This window comes from Felis catus, chromosome A2 (genome assembly GCF_018350175.1).
Source record: "Felis catus isolate Fca126 chromosome A2, F.catus_Fca126_mat1.0, whole genome shotgun sequence".
Lineage (NCBI taxonomy): Eukaryota > Metazoa > Chordata > Mammalia > Carnivora > Felidae > Felis > Felis catus.
In genome coordinates this window covers 61849443-61868853 of record NC_058369.1, presented here as the reverse complement: position 1 = coordinate 61868853, position 19411 = coordinate 61849443, and the positions used below count along the sequence as shown (strand labels likewise).

The window sequence follows — 19411 nt, the reverse complement described above, 5'->3', positions numbered from 1 at the left end:
AAGTGAAAAAGCGTGGTAGGAAGGGAGATCAAACCCGCACACGGACTGCAGGTGCCTCGTGTGCTTGGCTTACCCGCACTTTTTTTTCAAAATTAAACGTCAACACTCTCAAAAATCAGAAGATTGCACATAAAATTCCATATTAAAAAAAAAAAAATCCGGCAAGATGTGGGCAAACTGCCTGCAGGACCTCAGGCCGCCCTGGACGCCGTCCACCCCAGAGCCACCCCACACGCTGGGGTGCAGGCCGGAGGGCGCCGAGCCTCCGGCCGCAGCTAACGGGGATCCTTGTTCCCCTCCCCTCACCCCCCCCCCCCCCCGCATTGCCCAACGCTCTCCTCTCCGCTCCCCGTCGCCTACTGCGCGCCCTCAGCAAAGACGGCACCCGTCCGGAAAGGAACAGGCAGCGCGGCTCCCAGCCGGCTGCGTGCCCTCAGCAAAGATGGCATCCAACTGGAAAGGGTAGCGGCGTGACTTCCGGCCGGGCGGAGCAAGGCGAGGCTCGCTTCCGGCGGCGCCCCGAGTGACGTGACGAGCGCGCCGCGCGGCGTGGTCCGAGGACAGTGCGGGCGCGCATGGAGGTCAGCGGCAGCCCTCGCGGCGGCAGCTTAGGTCTCCCGGCGGCGGGGAAGAGGCTGCGGGGCGTGGATGCCGAGGGCCGGAGGGCGTGGCCGGCTGGAGGAGACCGGACAGGCGCTCCGGGACGCGGGGGGTCAGGGGGCTGGGCTGGCGGGGTGGAGGGGGGGGGGGGGGGCCGGGGCGCGGCGCGAGGTGGGGGAAGGAGCGGCTCCCGCCCGTGTGCGCACGCGCACCTCCACCGCGGTCCCGCTTGGTGACCCGCGAGCGGCGCGCTGACCCTCGCGTCTCAGCGCGCAGGCCCCCGCGCCTTGGTGCGGGTGCGGGGTCTGCATCTGCGGGCGGAGCTTCGGGGCCGGTGTAGCTCAATTGCGCTCCTGGACCGCAGCTCGCTCCCCAGGTCGTGGGATCGACCGGTCGGACTGTTTCCGGCTTCCCTCTGACCGGGCTCAGCGGGTGCGGGCTGTTACCTTGGGGCCGGTGTTCTTCCTGAGCCTCTTATACTGTGTAATTAGACTAAGCGTTTTACAGCGGCTATAATGCGCTGGCCACTACCGGGTTCCGGGAAACCGAAGGTCGAACACGCTACGCTCTCTGCTTTGGCAGGCGCGCGGACCCCATCACTTGATCGCAGAGGCAGGCAGGACTGAACAGTATCGGGATATGTGACACACCCCTGGAGAAGGTAACGTCTTGCCTGGGTGTGGAGAGGTGATGGGTGATTTTGTGGGTGCTGTGCTGGGGGTGGGGGGCAGTCGCCCTGGCTGGGTCTATTGAAGGTGCAGGGCCTGTCGGAATGAGGGATGTAAACCCAGGAGGTCATTCTGAGCCACGTTGTGAGGCTGCAGGATGTGGGTCATACGTCCAGGGCTTTCCAGGAGCAGTCTGATGTGAAATATCGTCTTGTGCTTCTGGAAGTCCATCATTCTTGATCCTGGGTTACTTTTAAAGTAAATGAAAGGACACTGTCCGATCCTGCGGAGACTCCCACCTAGGAACCCGGGCTGAACCTGGGGATCTGAATGGTTGAACCACCCCGTAGGCAATTGTGCTCTCCAGCCCTAGCTGTAATGCTCCTGGGGTTGGCATTTGGTTCCGTCCTACAGCGAAACAAAAAGCCTCTGTGCCCCAGGTATGGGGCAGGCAGAAAGCAGAGGTTCCGGCTAGTGTGGAGAGTGGCCGCAATGTTGTGTCACCTGCTGTGTTCTCGGATCTCTGACTCAGAAGCTGCGCCTGCATCACCCCTTTCTCTCCTTTTCCTCTTCAGGGCTTTGGACCTGGACCTGTTCACTAGGAAGCTGCCCTCCCTGCCACCCAGGCCATCATGGCAGCCCGCCTGGTGAAGCGATGCGCGTGCCTCCTGAGAGAGGCCACCCTTCTGGCCCCTGTGGTGGCTCCGGTAGGCCGACTGAGGCTTGCCAGCATGGCGCATAGGACTCTGACTTTCTCAGCCACCTGCCCCAGTTCCCACTTCCCAGGCCCCTTGTCGGGGCTTGTGGAGAAGGAACAACCGTCTGCCCCCTGTCCAGAGCACCAGGAGGTGGAGCGGCTCATTGAGAAGGCCACCCGGCCAGAGGAGCTCCTAGAGCTGCTCAGTGACAGTCGCTGCCTGCAAGAGAACCATGCGGCCCTCATGCTTATCCAGCTTTCTCGCCTGCTGTCTGACAAGCCGGAAGACAGAGCCTTGCTCGTGCAGGATGCCCGCTTTCAGCAGCTTCTCCATCTCGTTGACAGCCAGGTGGGTTTCTAAAATATTCTCTCAGGGATCCCCATGCAGAAAACAATGGCACCAGAGTCCAAAGCAGCCAGTCACTTTGCAGGTATAGACGGGAACTGTGCTGCCTTGCTTAGTTCTCTCCGTCCTGTGAGAAGTTTCTGTCGTATAGAAGTTTTTGCTTGCTGTTCCCCACTGATCACAGAGCGGTCCCGTTAGGTGAACGTTGCCATCCTTCCACTGTCCTTTCAGCAGCACATGGGACGCAGAAGCACAGGAAGCCGCACTGGTTCCACCCGGTTCCTTGGGTGCTTGTCCCCTTGCCAGGCGGTGCTGACTTGCATGACCCTGCCGCAGTGTCTGGCCAACTGTGGGCACACTCCTATGGCTGCAGGGGATGTGGGGTGACTGACGGGGAATCCCAGGCAGCCGGGCGGGGTGGTCAGACCTCAGGCCCTCTCTGGGCTGGCTGAGGAAGGACTCCCTTCAGCCAGGCTGTTCGCTCCGGTGCCAGGGGCCCGTGGCACTGGCTGCGTCGGCCCTCACTCCCTGCCTTGGTCCGTGCTACCGGGAAGAAGCCGTGCTTCCGACACTGAGCAGGGGATTCTGTGTCCAGTTGTCCGAGAGGATGGGGAGGAGAGGCACGGATCGGGGTGGCGGTTGCACTAACAGTGTTTTCCAAACCAGAGGCTGTGAGAGTAGTGGATGTGGCCGGCTGGTTTTAATGAGATAGGGTAATGGAGAAAATGCCAGAATGCGTGTGTGGTAAGGGGAGCATGGCATCCTGGAACCTCTTGCTTCAGTTAGAGGTGTGTGCTGGGGTCAGGACACCAGTTTGCTTCCTGGTGATGCCATAGCTGGTGACGGTTCACTGAGTCCCTTCTTGTTCCGAGGCTGTAAGCCTGTAATTGTCAGTGCACATTTCACACACACACACACGGAACCGAAGCAAGTTCTGGGAGACAAGAGTGAACCTTGTAACAGAGTCGTAAGCTGAAAGCAAGCGGGGACCAGATTATGGGTAATGCGGATGGTGGCCAGGCTCTCTTATTTGAAAGTGTCCCTGCTGTCATGGAGCATGCATGTCTCCAGCTGCCCAGCCCCTCCACGCCACCTTCCCTGTTTGCACTCAGCCCCCCCGCACCCCCTAACGGGCAGAGGCTGTGTGCTGCAGGTGGAGCCGCACCTGGACCACGGGGTCCTGCACCGGACTGTGACACACTGAGAACAGGGGGCCCCCTTGTTCAGAAACAGGCAGGCCCCCAGGAAGAGGGAAGCTCTGCCGTGTGCACTGGGGCTTTGGGGACGTCGTGGAGCCCGGCGTGAAGCCTCACGGCGTGCCGGTGTCTGACACGGTGCCAGTGGCAGCAGGTGGCTGGCCAGCCACTCCCCCCCCGCCCCACTCCTCGCTGGTGCCAGGGAGTCTGGGGTAGGCAGGACTCTGTGACACCTGGCCTCTCTCTGCCCGCATATCAAGCGCTTTTTCACGTAGCTTCACGTGCCAGGGGCATCCCCGCGTGCTGGCTGGTGTCAGCAGCAGCCCTGGAAGGTGGGGGTTGGCGGGGTGCTGATGCCTGGGCATGCTCTGTAGGGATGTCACCTTTGCTGTCCTCGGTGGTTGCATTCCTAAGAAACTACATTCCCGGAAACCTTAGGACTGCTTTGTGGGAGAAAAGAGGTTCAGGGTTCGGGGTTTGTCAGATGCGATGTGGCCGCTGCTTCTGAAGAAGGGCTGGTGGATCTGTAACACCTAAAAACTGTTACCGTCGCTACAAGCAACAGAACAGGCGGGTTGACAAAACTCTTAGTTCGGAGTCTGTCCCACATGCTTCCCCCTGGCTTCTGGACTCCACGGTTTTGCTTGGGTTTGGGCACACGGAGCCACAGCGGGTGTCTGTGGTCTCCTCAAGGGAAATCTTCTGACTCGCACAGGGGTCCTTGCTCACGGGTGACCCTGCACGGCTGACCAGGTGGTGCGGGAGGTAGACTTGGTGGTGGGCTGCAGACCAGCCCAGGGCAGGTGGGGTCCCAGCTGTGACTGCCCCGTGTGTGTCCCCTTCCCCCCCCCCAACCCCCACCAGATAAGTGCTGTGTGGCACGGGACCCTTGTGAAACTGCTCCGCAGCCTGTATGCGCTGGCGCTGCCCGCGGCCTGCAGGGAGCTGCGCTCAGTGGAGCAGGAGGTCCGCTGGCGCCTACGTAGGCTCAAGTACAGGCAGCTGGCCTTCCTGGCCGAGTCCAGCGCCACACACATGCAGGAGTCCCCGGAGCTGCTGGCTGAGCTGCTGCTGCACTTAGAGCGGCGCTGGACGGAGATCGATGATGGCCGCACTGCGGTGGCCCTGATGGCGAAGACGGGGCACCTCTCTGAGCCGCTGATGAACCGCCTGGAGGACAAGGTACTGCGGCAGGAGCCCTGGGCAGCTGCAGGCGCACCCCGTGGCCACACAGTGGACCTAGCTGGCGGTGGACCTAGCTAGCAGGCTGCCGGCTCTCCTCCTCTCCCTGGAGGGCCTCGGGTAGGGCAGAGCCTAAGCCGCACTTACAAGGGGGCTCCACTTAACGCTTCTGGTGATGTGCCACACGCCCCCGGCAGTCAAGTCAAATTCGGCCCCCGCTCCTGTTGTAGCGAGAGCTGGCCCAGATGGCTGCCACAGGAAGCTCGCAGCTCATGGGCTCCGGGTCCCCTGCCCTGGGACCCGGGGATAAGTTTGGCTGCAGACAGTCCACTTCGGGCCCACGGGTGCCCCGGCTGAGAACCGAGTAGGCCCGCACAGCAGGGTACTGGATTACTGAGCTCAGGTCCAGTCGCTGTCCCGCAGGGGCAGTGCTGCATGGGATCCCCGGCCTGGGCCGCCGAGCTGACCCTGAGGGCTGTGGTTGACAGTGCCTGGAGTTGGTGGAGCGCTTCGGCCCCGACGAGCTGCGGAAGGTGCTGGTGACGCTGGCGGCTCAGAACCGGCGTTCAGTGCCCTTGTTGCGCGCTGTCTCTTACCACCTGGTCCAGAAGCCATTCCCGCTGACAAAAGGCATGCTCCTGGATCTGGCCTATGCCTACGGTGAGCCTTCCCCATGGGGAGCGGTGGGAAGGGAGGCGGGCTGGCCGCAGCTGTGTCAAATTCGGTGCCCGCCCACCCGTGGCAGGCGCCGGCCCAAGAGGCTGCCACAGGAACACCGTGGCTCATGGGCCCTGATCCTCTGTGCTGGGCCTCAGGGATAAATTCGGTCACGGACACCAAGCCCCTGGAGCTCCAGGCCAGGCACTGGGGGCGGAGGGAGGGCAGAGCAGCCTGCCCACCCTCACCAGGTGAACCCTGGGGTCGCTCTGTCCCGAAGGCAAACTTGGCTTCCACCAGACCCAGGTGCTCCAGCGCCTGGCTGCCGACCTGCTGCCCCACGTACCCAGCCTGACGTCCGGCGAGGTGGCCCGTGGCGCCAAGTCCTTCGCCCTCCTCAAGTGGCTCAGCCCTCCCCTGTTCGAGGCCTTGGCCCAGGTGAGCCAGGCAGACCCTGCTCGTCCCACCGGGGAGGCATGGCCGCCCCGGACACTCCCCGGTTACGAACAGGGGCTTCCTACCCGGCTCACTCGTAGAGGCGCGGCCTCTGTGGGCAGTGGAGAATGGTGGGTGAGGACGGTGTCCTCCGTCGTGTCACTGGGCTCTGGAGGAGTTTCCATCTGTCTTCAGGTGGCTATAGCAGGACGTAGTGTGGACCGTGAGGCTCGGAATTTGCTCAGGGCTCTAAACTTCATCCCCTGAAACAGCGAGGAGAGACACTTAACTTTACCTGCAGCGGCTTGAGGCTGCGCAGACCACCCGGGGCGTTTGTGACACTACCACCGGTTTCTGGGTGGGGGCAATGAGCAGGGGGAGGTCTGGCCCGCCACCCTGTCCAGGTGGCCCCCGGGCGGCTGGGGGCTCGTGGGCCCTGTGGGAGGGCCCCTCTCATTCTGTCCTCCACCCCGTGTGGCCGGCCCAGCACGTCGTAGACCGAGCCCACACCGTCACCGTGCCGCACCTGTGCAACGTGCTTCTGGCCTTCGCACACCTGAACTTCCGTCCCGAGCGAGAGGACAAGTTCTTCGGCCTGGTATGGTCTGTGCACCTGTTCACCCACCCTGGGTGTGGAGGCAAGAGAGGGGAGCCCTGAACCGGGGGCTTCAGGGGTGAGAGGGGAGCTGGAGCCCCGTGTCACAGGGATGGTCTGGGGACAAAAGATGTGAGGTCTTCTACATGCCTGCTGTGCGGCCGTGTGCACAGGTCGGGAGGTGTTGGCCGGCTCACTCGCCGCAGTCAGGGCTAGGGGGCCACTGGTTTTCCCTTACTGTCCTGCTGGTGCTCTGAACCCTTGGCACACCACCATGCAAAGCAGGCCTGAGCAGGCCCACTCAGGCATGACACATCTTGCGTGTGCACCTGGGCCTCCACGGGGACACTGCCCTCCTTGTAGTCTCCAAGTTCTCTCAGGGCCAGAAATCCATCCCAGGGCCCTGTGATTTTGTGCCACAGGCCCTTGCTGCTGGGAGGGGCAGCAGGAAAGTCCTGCTGCATGTTGTGCTGTCCGTTAGTCCCAGGTGAGGAAGAAGGTTTCTGGTACTTTCTACTGGGGGAAGGGGGGGCTCCAAGCCTGGCCAAGAACATCAGCCAGGATTGCTCCCAGTAGTTGTTCTAGCCTCAGCGCAGCCAAGCCATTCCAGCATTCCAACTGCCTCCGGCCCAGGAGGTATGCGGCTGCTGAGCAGAGCCCCCCCCCCACCCCGCCCCTGTCTAGGTTCACGAGAAGCTGGGGCCCAAGCTGCAGAGCCTGCACCCGGCCCTGCAGGTGGATGTGGTGTGGGCGCTGTGTGTGCTGCAACAGGTGCAGGGGGAGGCGCTGCGAGCGGTGCTCTGCCCTGAACTGCATGCCCGGTTCCTGGGTGAGTGCTGGGGCTTCCCCTCCCCTCCCTGACCCCAGGGGTCTGGGGGCCTCAGGCCTGGCAGGGAGGGGGCTCCAGAGCAGCGAGATGGTGCCCAGAGCTCACCTGGCTGGCATCTGTTCCTCCATCCCTCTGCCTCTCCATGTGCGTGGCCCTTATGATCTTGTCTCTGCCCCTGATGATGCCAAGTTCAGAGTCAGTTGGGATCAAGGGTGTCACTGTCCCCTGCCTGGCCCCCCTCTTTCTCTGGCCCAGCGTCGGCCTCGGCTCACCCTCCCTTCTCGTTCTGCCTCAGGCAGTGAGTCCCCAAAGGACCAGAGCACCTTCCAGAAGCTGCTGCACATCAGCGCCACCGCCCAGCTGGAGCACCCTGAGTACACGGGCCCCCTTCTGCCGGCCTCAGACTGGGCACCCTGGCTCTTGGCCTGTGATGGGAAGGCCACACCCCTGCAGAAGGAACTGCGGGACACCCTGCGGGGGCTGCTGGGGAGCCCCAGCAGGGGCAGCTTCGCAGTGGCCACGCAGTACGGCTGGGTTCTGGGTGAGGCCCTCTCTGCACTACCCTGGTGGTGGGCACGGGGCTTGTTCTGTCCAGGACAAGATCTCTGTGCCCCAGGGACGGTCCCTTCCATGTCCACCCGTGCCCCTCCCTAGACGCCGAGGTGCTGCTGGACACGGACGGCCAGTTCCTGCCCCTGAGAGACTTTGTAGCCCCGCATCTCACTCCTCCCTCGGGGACCCAGCCGCTGCCCCCTGGGGCCAAGAGGTAGGTGGCCTGTGGCCGGCCCTGGACTCTGGCTCTTCTCTGGTGCCCCCCTCCTCCTTCCCCCTCCCCCGGGAGGATGCCTAGCGCTCTGCCCCTCCCCCACCAGGCTGGCGTTCCTGCGCTGGGAGTTCCCCAACTTCAGCAGCCGGAGCAGAGACCTGCTGGGGCGTTTCGCCCTGGCCCGGCGTCACGTGCGGGCCGCCGGCTTCCTGGTGGTGGACGTGAGTACCGCCAGTCCAGTGGGCCCCTTTGTGCAGGACGAAGGGAGGCCCAGAACCTCGTAGATTCCCTGTGGCCGCGGCCCTAAAGCGTCTGCTCAGGGCTCTTAGAGCAGGTCTGCGCCCCGCGAGTGCCTGGCCCGGGGCTGCTGATCCCTTCCAGAGCAGACAGTCCTATATGGGCCGGGGAACCCAGGAGCGCCAGATACCGTGTGAGGGTTTTGTCACATTTACTTCTTGTGGTAGTTTTGGTATCTCAATGGGCTTTTGTTTTTCACTTCAAAAATGAAAAAGTTGTCATCAGGTGCCACAGATTCTCAGATGCCTGGCCCCGGGGGCTCAGGCCCCGGCAGCTTCTTCCACAGCCACACTCGGCAGCTTCGTGGGCTTGGAGGGTGGGGAGGCCAGGTGTGGAGCAGCGGGCAAAGCACAGGTGCCCCTGCCCCCTGCAGGTCCCCTACTACGAGTGGCTGGAGCTCAAGTCTGAGTGGCAGAAAGGCGCCTACCTCAAGGACAAGATGCGAAAAGCAGTGGCGGAGGAGCTGGCCAAGTAACCCAGCCCATAGCCTGGACTGCACCCTGGGGGACCTGGCTCACAGCCTGGACTGCACTGTGGGGGAGCCGGCCGGCAGCTCCTGCTCTCTTGTGGGCAATAAACAGTGAATTCTAGTGTCCACACCAGGAGGTGTCCCGGACTTTGTCACCATTGCCACCACCCACCCTGCTCTCATGGCGGCCTGTCTGTCCCGGCTTCTCTGCCTCCCCAGGTCCCCTTGTCCCACATGTTCACACAGAGCCGCCTGCTGTTCACACCGTGTGGTCCACACCCAGGGTCCTGGGATTCCAGCGTTTGGGCTGCGAGGACTTCCTGGGTCAGGCCTGTAGGGTTTTGAGGACACGGCTTGGGGGTTCTGATCTTGGTGTGGGCACTGACCACAGGCGTCCTGGGCGTCCCTGCCTGCCTGTGCTGTGGTCTCAGATGAGTGGAGGACCCCCAAGGACCCAAGCTGACCAGTGTCACTGGCTCTGGAACAAGGGACAGGTGCAGTCAGCTGACAGGGTGCAGCTACCATCACCTCCAGACCAGGGGGATGTGCCCTGTCCCTGAGTGGCCCGAGCCTCATCCCTGCCCCACCCAGTAGTCTGTCCCTTCCCCAAGCCTCTGCTGCAAAAGCAGGATGACCGCCACATGCTGCCATTTGCCCCCAGCAGCTCAGAGCGGGGCAGGGAGAAGGGCCATCTCCAAAGTGGTCCCTCTGGAAGAGCTAGTCCAGTCTCCCAAAACCGTGCAGCTCCCACAGACGTTGGGGTACGGGTGGAGGGGGGCCTCTGGCACTTGTCATTTGCACAGGCCAGAGGGAGGAGCAGCTGAGAGGACTCTGAAGCCGGTGTCCCCGAGCGTAGGCAAGATGTGGGGGCAGGGATGACATCATGCAGTGAAGAACGGGCATAGATGAGGGTTGGGGCGTGGAGCTGGTCCTGTCCACTCAGGACCACAGGCTTTCACTGGAGACGCTCAGGTCCCTTTGCAGTCTTGAGACATCACAGTGGTCCCTGTGTCCTCTATTACTCTTGGTGATGACATCTACAACTGGTATGTGTCACCAGGACACCGGGAATAGGAATCCACGTGTAGGGCTACTGCCTCCATGCAGGGTCCCCTCCTGCCACCCTTCACACCCACACCTCCCCCTGCTGGTGGCCACCAGCCTGACCTTCATCTCCACTCTTGTTTCCAGAGCTTTCTGTAGAGGAGTCTGCACAGCCCTCAGGCTGGATCTGCCTGGGTTCTCTCGGGAGACTCATCGGGGGGTCCATGCCCTGCTTCCATGTTCCTGCAGGTGACCGGTCACCCCACACTCGGGGTGGAGGGAGCCTCGCTCTCTGGGATAGATGCCCGCCATGTGCATTTATGTGGGAGTTTGAGCTGCCCAGCCCTTCCAGAGTCACTATGCCATCCTGTGCATTCCAGAAGGTGGTACGTCTTCCCTTGGCCGGTGCCAGGGAGCGCCCACTCCAGCGGCCAGTGGGCACCAGCTGCTGCCTCTGGGCCTTGCATTTCCCTGACGGCCAGTGCACTTGCATTGTTGCTCATCTGCGTGGGCTCTGGAGAAATTCCCGGCCCGGTTCTGTGTCCAGGACTTGATTCAGTCACCTTACGGAGTTGTCAGAGTTCTCTGTACACTCAGAACTCAGTTCCCATCAGGAAATGGTTTGTGAATGTTTTCTCCCGTTTCATGGGTTCCATCTTCACTTTCTCAGTGGTGGCCCTCAGGCAGCAAGCTTCCTGTTCTGGCAACATCCACCATATCTTCTTGATTTGCCTGTGCTCTTGGCATCCTGTCCCAGAGTCCTTTGGTGAATCAAGGTCATGGAAATACACCTGTTTACTTCCGAGAATTTGATTACTTAATTTTGCCCTTACAGATTTCTCCACTTTGAGTGAATGTTTGTATTTGGTGTGCAGTCAGCTCCACTCTGCACATGACTCTTAAGCTGCCCCAGTGCCGTCACTGAGAAGATCATTCTGTCTTCTGTTCTTGGCACCTTTGTTGAAACTCTGCTGGCCACAGGTGTCTGGGGTTAACTCTGGGTGCTCGGTAGCTGTCTCTTGATTGTTGCTTTGCAGGACATTTTGAAACTAGAAAGCGTGAGTCCTGGATTACATCAGAATAGCTTCTGCACAGTGAAGGAAACCACCAACAAAACTAAAAGTCAGCCTCCTGAATGGGAGGAGAGATTAGTACCCAAAGAATACAAAGAACTTACTCAGCTTAACACCAAAAGTGAAATAATCCACTTAAAAATGGGCAGAACAGGGCACCTGGGTGGTGAGGTAGTTAAGCGTCCAGTTCATTTTGGCTCAGGTCATGATCTCATGGTTCAGGTGTTCAAGCCCCACATCAGGCTCGGCACTAACAGCAAGGAGCCTGCTTGGAATTCTCTGTCCCTCCCCCACCGTGCACTTTTCTCTCTCAAAATAAATAAACTTAATTTTTTAATGTTTATTTTTGAGAGACAGAGGTGAGCAGGAAGGGGCAGAGAGAGAGACACAGAGTCCCAAGCAGGCTCTGAACTGTCAGCACGAAGCCTGATGTGGGGCCCAAACCCACAAACTGCAAGATCATGACCTGAGCCGAAGTCAGACGCTTAACTGACTGAGCCACCCAGGCACCCCAAACTTTATTTTTTAAGATTTGTTTATTTTTGAGGGAGAGAGCACAGTGGAGGAGGGGCAGGGGGAGGGGGAGTGGACAGAGCATCCAAAGCAGGCTCTGTGCTGATCGGGCTCAACCTCAAATGGTGAGATCACGACCTGAGTCAACATCAAATGCTCAACCAGCTGAGCCACCCAAGCACCCCTAACAAAATAAACTTGAAGAAAAGATGTGGAAAACGGGCACAACACATGAACGTTTTTCCAAAGAAGAGCTCCAGGTGCCTAACAGACACATGAAAAGATGCTCCACGTCGCTCCTCAGGGAGATAAACCGAAACCAGGATGAGATCACCTCACACCTGTCAGTGGCTAAAATCAACACAGGAAACGAGTTGTCAAGGACGTGGAGGAAGGGGGCCCTCCCGCACCACCGGTAGGGATACAGACTGGTGCAGCCACTCTGGACAACAATATGGAGGGTCCTCAAAAAGTTAAAAACTACCCTACAATCTAGCAATTTCGCTACTAGGTTATTTACTCATGTAATATAAAAACGTGAACTCAAAGGGATCTGTGCACCCCAGTGTTTACAGCAACATTATCTACAACTCCAAACTCGAAACAGCCAGGCCATCAACTGATGAATGGATAAAGGAAGACATGTACAGACAGACACACACGCACACACGCACTGGAATATCAGCCATCAGATAGAATGAAGTCTTGCCATTTGCAGAGACATGAATGGACCTAGAGAGTATTACGCTAAGTGAGAGAAGTCAGAGAAAGACCTACCATATGATGTCGCTCATTCACTGAAGAAATAAATGAACAAAGGAAAAAAGACAAACCGGAAAACAGACTCTTAACTGAGGGGCAGGGTGAGGATTGGGTAAGGGAAACAGGTGAAGGGGGTTAAGCATGCTTTTTTCTTTTTTCTTTTGCTTATTTTTGAGAGAGACAGAGCACAAGTGGGGGAAGGGCAGAGAGAGAGGGAGACAGTCGGAAGCAGGCTTCAGGATCTGAGCTGTCAGCACAGCCCGATGCAGGGCTTGAACTGCGAGATCATGACCTGAAACCAACTGAGCCACGCAGCCACCCATACACTTGAGCACTGAATGATCTGCGGAAGTGTTGAATGACTATACTGTACCCCCAAAACTAATACAACACTATGCTAACTACACTGGATTTTTAAAAAGTGTGAGTCCTGCTTTATTCTCTATTTTCCAGGTAAATGGTTTTGGCTATTCTGGGGCCCTTGCAATTCCATATAGATTTTAGAAGTAGCCTGTTGGGGCACCTGGGTGGCTCCGTTGGTTAAGTGTCCATTTCTTGGTTTCGATTCAGGTCAAGGTCCCACAGTTCACGAGTTCAAGCCCTGCTTTGGGCTCTGCGCCCATCATAGTGCTGAGCCTGCTTGGGATTCTCGGCCTCCCCCCGCTTGTGCGTGTGCTCGTTCTCTGTCTAAATAAATTAAAAAAAAAAAAGCAGAGCCTATCAATTCTTACAAAGAAGTAGTTCAGATTATGGTGAGAATTGCAAGGAAGCCTTAGATCAGTTTGGGGAGTGTTATCTTAACGTGATGCCTTCTGATCCGTGAACGTGGGATGTTTATTTAGGTATTCCTTAATTTTGACAGTTTTGTAATTTTCAGAGTATAAGTTTTGAGTTTCTTTGGCTAAACTGATTCCTAAGTACTTTATTCTTTTTGGTGCCATTATGAATGGGATTTTCTTTAATTTTGGATTGTTTATTGCAAGTTTATAGAAATACAATTGATTTTCTCTCTTTTTTTTAATTTTTTTAACATTTATTCAGTTTTGAGAGACAGAGCATGAGTGGGGGAGGGGCAGAGAGAGAGGGAGACACAGAATCCAAACAGGCTCCAGGCTCTGAGCTGTCAGCACAGAGCCCGATGCGGGGCTTGAACTCACAAACCATGAGATCATGACCTGAGCGGAAGTCAGACGCCCAACCGACCGAGCCACCCAGGCACCCCATCTCTCTCTCTTTTTTAAGAGAGAGCATGACAGCAAGGGAGAGGGGCAGGGTGGGAGAAAGAGACAGGAGAATCTCAAGCAGACTCCACACTCGGCTCAGAGTCCGATCCCACAACCCTGGGATCATGACTGAGCTGAAATCAAAGTCAGATGCTCAACTGACAGCCATTCAGGCACCCCATAATTAACTTTTCCTAATGGAAGTATAACTCACACACGATGAATTCACATACAGTATTTTTACATGTGAAATGATCCCCATAAGTCCAGTTACCATCTGTCACCAAAGTTATTGAAATATCATTGACAGTATTCTTCATGCTCTGTGTTAACATATGTGACCTATTTGTTTTGTGACTGGAATGTTTGCACCCTCTTAATCTGCTTTATCTGTTTACCACTCCAACCCCTCCCTCCTGTGGTAACCAACAGTTGCTTTATCTACAAATGTGCTTCCATTTGGTGTGTTTTTTTTAGATTTATTTGTAATTTATTTTATAATTTTGGGGGGAACCTGCATACCATTTTCCAGCAGTGGCACCAACTTACATTCCCACCAACAGTGCGTGAGGGGCCCCTTTTCTCCACATCTTCACCAACACTGGTCATTTTTTTCTTTTTGATACTAGCCATCCTGACAGGTGAGAGTCGTGTCTTACCAGGGCTCTGACTTGCGTTTCCTGGATGACGACGGTGTGGCACCGTTCACGCATCTGTTGGCCATCTCCAGGTGTTTGGAGAAATGTCTACTCGAGTCCTCAGCCCTTTTATTTGTTTAATTTTTTTAAATCTATTTTTGAGAGAGCACAAGCAGGGGAGGGACAGAGAGAGAGGGAGGCACAGAATCCGAAGCAGGCTCCAGGCTCTGAGCTGTCCACACAGAGCCCGACGCGGGGCTCGAACTCATGAACCGTGAGATCATGACCTGAGCCAAAGTCAGACGCTCAACTGACTGAGCCCACCCAGGTGCCCCATCAGCCCATTTTTTAATAGGGTTACTTGTCGTTTATATTAAGGTGTGTAAGTCCTTTATATAGTTGGATGTTAACCCTTTATCTGTTGTATGATTGGCAAATGCCTTCTCCCACTCAGTAGTTCTCTGTTTCCAGCTTGAAGCAACCCCACCTTCTCTCGCCCTTGCCTGAAGAGACTGGTCCACAAAGCCATTGCCGAGACCAGAGTCAGAGAACTTACTGCCCATGTGCTTCTCTAGGATTCTTAAGGTTTCAGGTCTCACACTGAGGTCTTTGGTCCATTTGGAGTTCACGTTTGTGCGTGGTTTAAGAAGGGTCCAGGTTCCCTCCCTCTGCCTGCAGCTGTCCAGTTCTCCCAGCACCACTTGCTGAAGAGATGGACTTTTTCCCATTGCATATATTTGCCTTCTTCGTCATGGATTCATCGGGGCACCTGGGCGGCTCAGTAGGTCAGGCATCCGACTCTTGGTTTCAGCTCAGGTCCTGATCTCACAGTTTGTGAGTTCGAGCCCCATGTCGGGCTCCATAATGCACAGCCTGCTTGGGATTCTCTCTCCCTCTCTCTGCTCCTCCCCCACTTGCATGAGCTCTCCTGCTCTCTCAAAGCAAATAAATAAAATAAAATCTTAAAAAAATAGGTTCATTGACCCTATAAATGTGGATTTATTTCTGGGCTCTCTATTCAATTCTGTTAATCTGTGCATCCTGCCAGTACCGACTGTTTTGATTACTTATTTGCTTGGCAGTATAGTTTGAAATCTGGGAGTGTGATGCCTCCAGTTCTGTTCTTTTTCAAGATTGCTTTGGTTGTTTGAGGTCAACAGGTGATTTTTTGTTGTTGTTGTTGTTGTTGTTATTTGCTAGGAGGGGGAGCACAAGTGGGGAGAGACAGAGAAAGAATCCCAAGTGGGCTCCATGCTGTCAGCACAGATTTTTATATCCTGATCTTGAATCCTCCAGCCTTGCTGAACCAATGTTATCATTCCTAATGATTTTTGCTGCTTTTAAAAAGATTTTGTCTTTGACTTTACACACTTTTATATGATACGTGTGTTTGTGGGTCTGTCCACATCCACCCTGCCTGGGGTCCATCGAGCCCCCTCAGTGTGTGGGAGGGTTTTGTTTTCAGCTTGGGAAGTCTGCAGCTGTGCCTTCTTTGGATGCTGTCCTCCTCCTGGTACCCCGGTCCGTGTGCGGTCTGCATGTGCTGGTGCGGTTAATGTGTTCCACACCTCTTGGAGGCTCTGTGCGTTTTTCTGTTCTCTTCTCCAGCTCGCGTAATCTCCTGTGATCTGTCTTCAAGTTCACTAGTTCTCCTCCCAGTTCAGATCTTCTGCTCAGCCCCTAAAGTGAATCTCGTCATTTCTGTCCCTTGTGGATATTCTCTACTTGCTGCTACCTCATCATCGTACCTTCCTTTGCTTTAACTATGCTCTCCTTTAGCAGTGAGCATAACTTACAACAACCACCTTCACATCTTTCTCTGTGACATACGGCATCCGGTCGCTCTTGTAGGCAGTTTGTGTTGCCTGCTTTCTCGCCAGTACATGGGTCATACTTCCTATCTGTGCCTGGTAATGTTTTGTTGGCAACTGGGCATTTAAAAAAAAATTTTTTAGGGGCGCCTGGGTGGCTCAGTCGGTTAAGCGTCCGACTTCAGCTCAGGTCACGATCTCACGGTCCGGGAATTCGAGCCCCGCGTCGGGCTCTGGGCTGATGGCTCAGAGCCTGGAGCCTGCTTCCGATTCTGTGTCTCCCTCTCTCTCTGCCCCTCCCCTGTTCATGCTCTGTCTCTCTCTGTCTCAAAAATAAACGTTAAAAAAAATTTTTTTTATTTTTTTTAATGTTTATTTTTGAGAGTGAGAGACACAGAGCGTGAGTGGGGGAGGAGCAGAGAGAGGGAGACACAGACTCTGAAGCAGGCTCCAGGCTCTGAGCCGTCAGCACAGAGCCCGACGCGGGGCTGGAACCCACAAGCCGTGAGATCATGACCCAAGCCAAAGTCAGACACTCAACTGACTGAGCCACCCAGGCGCCCTGGCAACTGGGCATTTTAAATAAAATATTGTAACAACTCTGGGTTCTGGCCCAACACCCCCTCTCCTCTGGGGCTTGTTACTGTCGTTACTTGCCCGTTTGCTTGGTGATGGGTTAGATGATTTGGGGGAAGCCCGCTCCTCTTCCCCTGCAGGGCCCTGGGGCTTTTTCTCGGTGAGGTGCGTGGCTGCGCCCCCAGTCACCCCGGCCCGCTGTCTAGGCTGCGTCTTCACTGGCTCAGTGTGTCTTCTCCCAAAGGCCTTTGACCACAACCTCCACAATCCTGAGGGGGCGCTCAGCTTCACACTACCCCCTGCTCAGTTGCAAGTGAAGCCAGATCCTGTGGGAAGAAACTGGGAGCCACCCACTTCACAGCCCGGCCAAATCTCAGCCGGGACAGGCAGGCTTGGGAGAGACGCCCTCAGTGTGGGAGCTGAGCCTTCAGCGGACGGGGGACGGCAGCCTCTTCTGGTGTGGAACCACGGCCTCGAGGGGCTGCCGGGCCCAAGGGAGGGTCTCCCTCCCACACGCGGAGGCTAAAGGGAGGAGGGGCCACCTCGGTCACACTGGCCTAGGACTCCTGCCCCCACCCCTGCAGCAGGTGGCGCCTCTGGCCAGGAAGTGCTGGGGGACGGGGGGCCCTGTGCTCCTCGGCCAGGTCAGGTGCATTCTCTGCCTTGGAGAGCAGGAGCTCGCGCCCCTCGGTTCCACTCCACTCGCGCCCCACTGAGGACTTGGCACTCAGTGTCTTGAACAGCTATTTCATTTGCGCATCAGACCCTTTCTGGGAGCTTTAACTGTTGGCCATAAGATCTCCACCGGTGTCACGGGGAGGTTGGCCGGTGGAGCCCCTCGTGCTTCCGTTCTGGAAGTCTGTCTGCTTTGCCTTCTTCTTTTGCCCCGTTGCGGGGTTAGGATCTGCGGCCTCGTGTTGAAAACGGGCACAGCAGCGGAGGCCCTTGTCCTGGCCCGGCCTTAGCGTTCAGTCTTCCGGCTCCCGGCCCGGCATCGGCTTAAGATTTTTGCGTATGATTTTTATGGAGGTAATTTTAACTTGCTGATAAATCTTTTACAATCGGAACGGCTGTCGGATTATGCAATTGACACAATCGCATAATTTCTCTTCTCCAGCTTGCGGGCTTGACGGGTTCTGCTGAATGATTCTCACGTGCTGAGCCGCCCGTGCACACCTGGTCAGAGGTGTGTGATTGTTCTGTACATTGTTGGATTGGATTTGCCAATATTTGATTGAGAATTTTTGTGCCTAAGTTCATGGGAGAGATTGGGCTGTAGTTTTTTGTTTGTATTTGGTGCTGTCCTTGCCTTGCTTTGGTAACAGTATTTAACTCTGTCTCGTGGTACACCTGGGTGGCTCAGTCTTTAAGTGTCTGACTCTTGATTTGGGCTCAGGTCATGACCCCAGGGTTGTGATCGAGCCCCACGTCGATCGAGCTTAATATTCTCCGCCTTTCCCCCCCGCCTCTCTCCCTCTTTGCCCTTGTCCCCAGCTCATTCTTTCTCTCTCACAAATAAAAATAATAATAAAATAAATTTGTCTCAGGAAACGAGTTAAGAGGCATTTCCTCCTCTTCTGTTTTCTGGCAGAAATTGCTTTATTATTTTTTTTAATTTTTAGTTTATTTTTTGAGAGAGAGAGAAAGAGAGAGAGCAGGGGATGGGGCAGAGAGAGAGGAAGAGAGAGAATCCCAGGCAAGCGCTGCACCATCAGCACAGAGCCTGATGTGGGGCTCCAACCCACAAACCATGAGATCATGACCTGTGCCAAATGAAGAGTCAGATGCTTAACCGACTGAGCCACCCCCGAGGCGTCCTGGGCAGAGATTGCTTTAAGTTGATGTTAATTCTACTTTAGGGGTGCCTGGGGGGCTCAGTCGGGTAAGCATCTGACTTCATCTCAGGTCACGATCTCACGGTCTGTGAGTTCAAGTCCCATGTTGGTCTCTATGCTGACAGCTCAGATCCTGGAGCCTGCTTCAGATTCTGTGTCTCCCTCTCTTTCTGCCCCTCCCCTGCTCACATTCTGCCCCCCTCTCTCTCTCAAAAATAAACATTAAAAAAAAATTTTTTAATACTTGGTAGAATTCCCCAGTGAAATCATCTGGGCCTGAAAGTTTCTTTGGGTGAACTTTTATTATTTTTTTTTTTAGTGTGGTGCCCTTTTATTTTTTATTTTTTTTTATATATGAAATTTATTTGACAAATTGGTTTCCATACAACACCCAGTGCTCATCCCAAAAGGTGCCCTCCTCAATACCCATCACCCACCCTCTCCTCCCTCCCACCTGGGTGAACTTTTAAATTAAAAAGTAATTTCTTTCGGGACGCCTGGGTGGCGCAGTCGATTAAGCGTCCGACTTCAGCCAGGTCACGATCTCGCGGTCCGTGAGTTCGGGCCCCGCGTCAGGCTCTGGGCTGATGGCTCAGAGCCTGGAGCCTGTTTCCGATTCTGTGTCTCCCTCTCTCTCTGCCCCTCCCCCGTTCATGCTCTGTCTCTCTCTGTCCCAAAAATAAATAAAAACGTTGGGAAAAAAAAATTAAAAAAAAAAAAGTAATTTCTTTCATGGTTACTTATCCATTTCATCTTGCTTGCTCGAATTTGGTGGATTTTAATGTTTCTCATGCCTTCGGGATTTCATGCGTCACTCTGGCGCTCCCAGAAGAATATCTCACCTGCCACCCGGGCTTCCTGCGGCCCCCTCGGGCTGACATGGAACTAACCATCCAGCCCCCGGTGTGCTCCTGGCCCTGGTCATCTGTGTCTGCTCTTTTAATGTTGGCAGCCTCGTTAGAGGTTTATCTATCTTACCAATTCTTCAAAGAACCTTTTCTTGGTGTCATTGATGCCCTCTCTTTTCCTGTTTTCCATTTCACTGATTTCTGCTCCTGACTTTATTATTTCCTTCTATCTGCTTGTTTTGGTTTTATTTTGCTCTTTCTTCCCAAGTTTCAAAAGGTAGGACCTACGATGACTTTGAGGCCTTGATGACTCTTGGCACTCGCAGACCACACACTTTGATGTTCCGTGTT

The 19411-nt window shown here is 55.7% G+C and overlaps 1 protein-coding gene and 2 non-coding genes across 10 annotated transcripts; all 3 read left to right on the top strand.

Annotated features, from left to right (window-relative positions):
* The first annotated feature begins 498 nt into the window (after positions 1-498).
* On the top strand, positions 499-8867 carry TBRG4 (transforming growth factor beta regulator 4). 8 transcript variants are annotated; one of them, XM_019825215.3, is made up of 12 exons: positions 499-581; positions 1183-1261; positions 1844-2314; positions 4372-4689; positions 5178-5349; positions 5627-5784; positions 6269-6379; positions 7061-7205; positions 7505-7729; positions 7860-7971; positions 8078-8192; positions 8642-8867. In XM_019825215.3, the coding sequence occupies exons 3-12, from the start codon at positions 1901-1903 to the stop codon at positions 8741-8743; spliced, it is 1872 nt and encodes a 623-aa protein (XP_019680774.2). In that variant the 5' UTR covers positions 499-581; positions 1183-1261; positions 1844-1900; the 3' UTR covers positions 8744-8867. The 8 variants fall into 8 exon arrangements, 7 of the variants coding, with proteins under 7 accessions (XP_019680774.2, XP_011278572.2, XP_023105906.2 ...); XM_011280270.4 differs by having other exon boundaries at positions 7501-7729; XM_023250138.2 differs by having other exon boundaries at positions 500-581; positions 7501-7746.
* Positions 4882-5017, top strand: LOC111559638. The gene has a single exon (XR_002740762.2). It is a non-coding gene; the product is annotated as a small nucleolar RNA SNORA5 (small nucleolar RNA).
* Positions 5395-5528, top strand: LOC111559639. Its single transcript, XR_002740763.2, has one exon. It is a non-coding gene; the product is annotated as a small nucleolar RNA SNORA5 (small nucleolar RNA).
* Positions 8868-19411: the final 10544 nt, after the last annotated feature.

What these genes read in the sequence shown, in the direction of transcription:
- TBRG4 (XM_023250138.2), top strand. Translation starts at nt 1,901, where the DNA reads ATGGCAGCCCGCCTGGTGAAGCGATGCGCGTGCCTCCTGAGAGAGGCC. An exon ending in TGTTCGAGGCCTTGGCCCAG is followed by an intron (nt 5,785 to 6,268) that starts GTGAGCCAGGCA and finishes TGGCCGGCCCAG; the next exon opens with CACGTCGTAGACCGAGCCCA. An exon ending in CCGGCTTCCTGGTGGTGGAC is followed by an intron (nt 8,193 to 8,641) that starts GTGAGTACCGCC and finishes TGCCCCCTGCAG; the next exon opens with GTCCCCTACTACGAGTGGCT.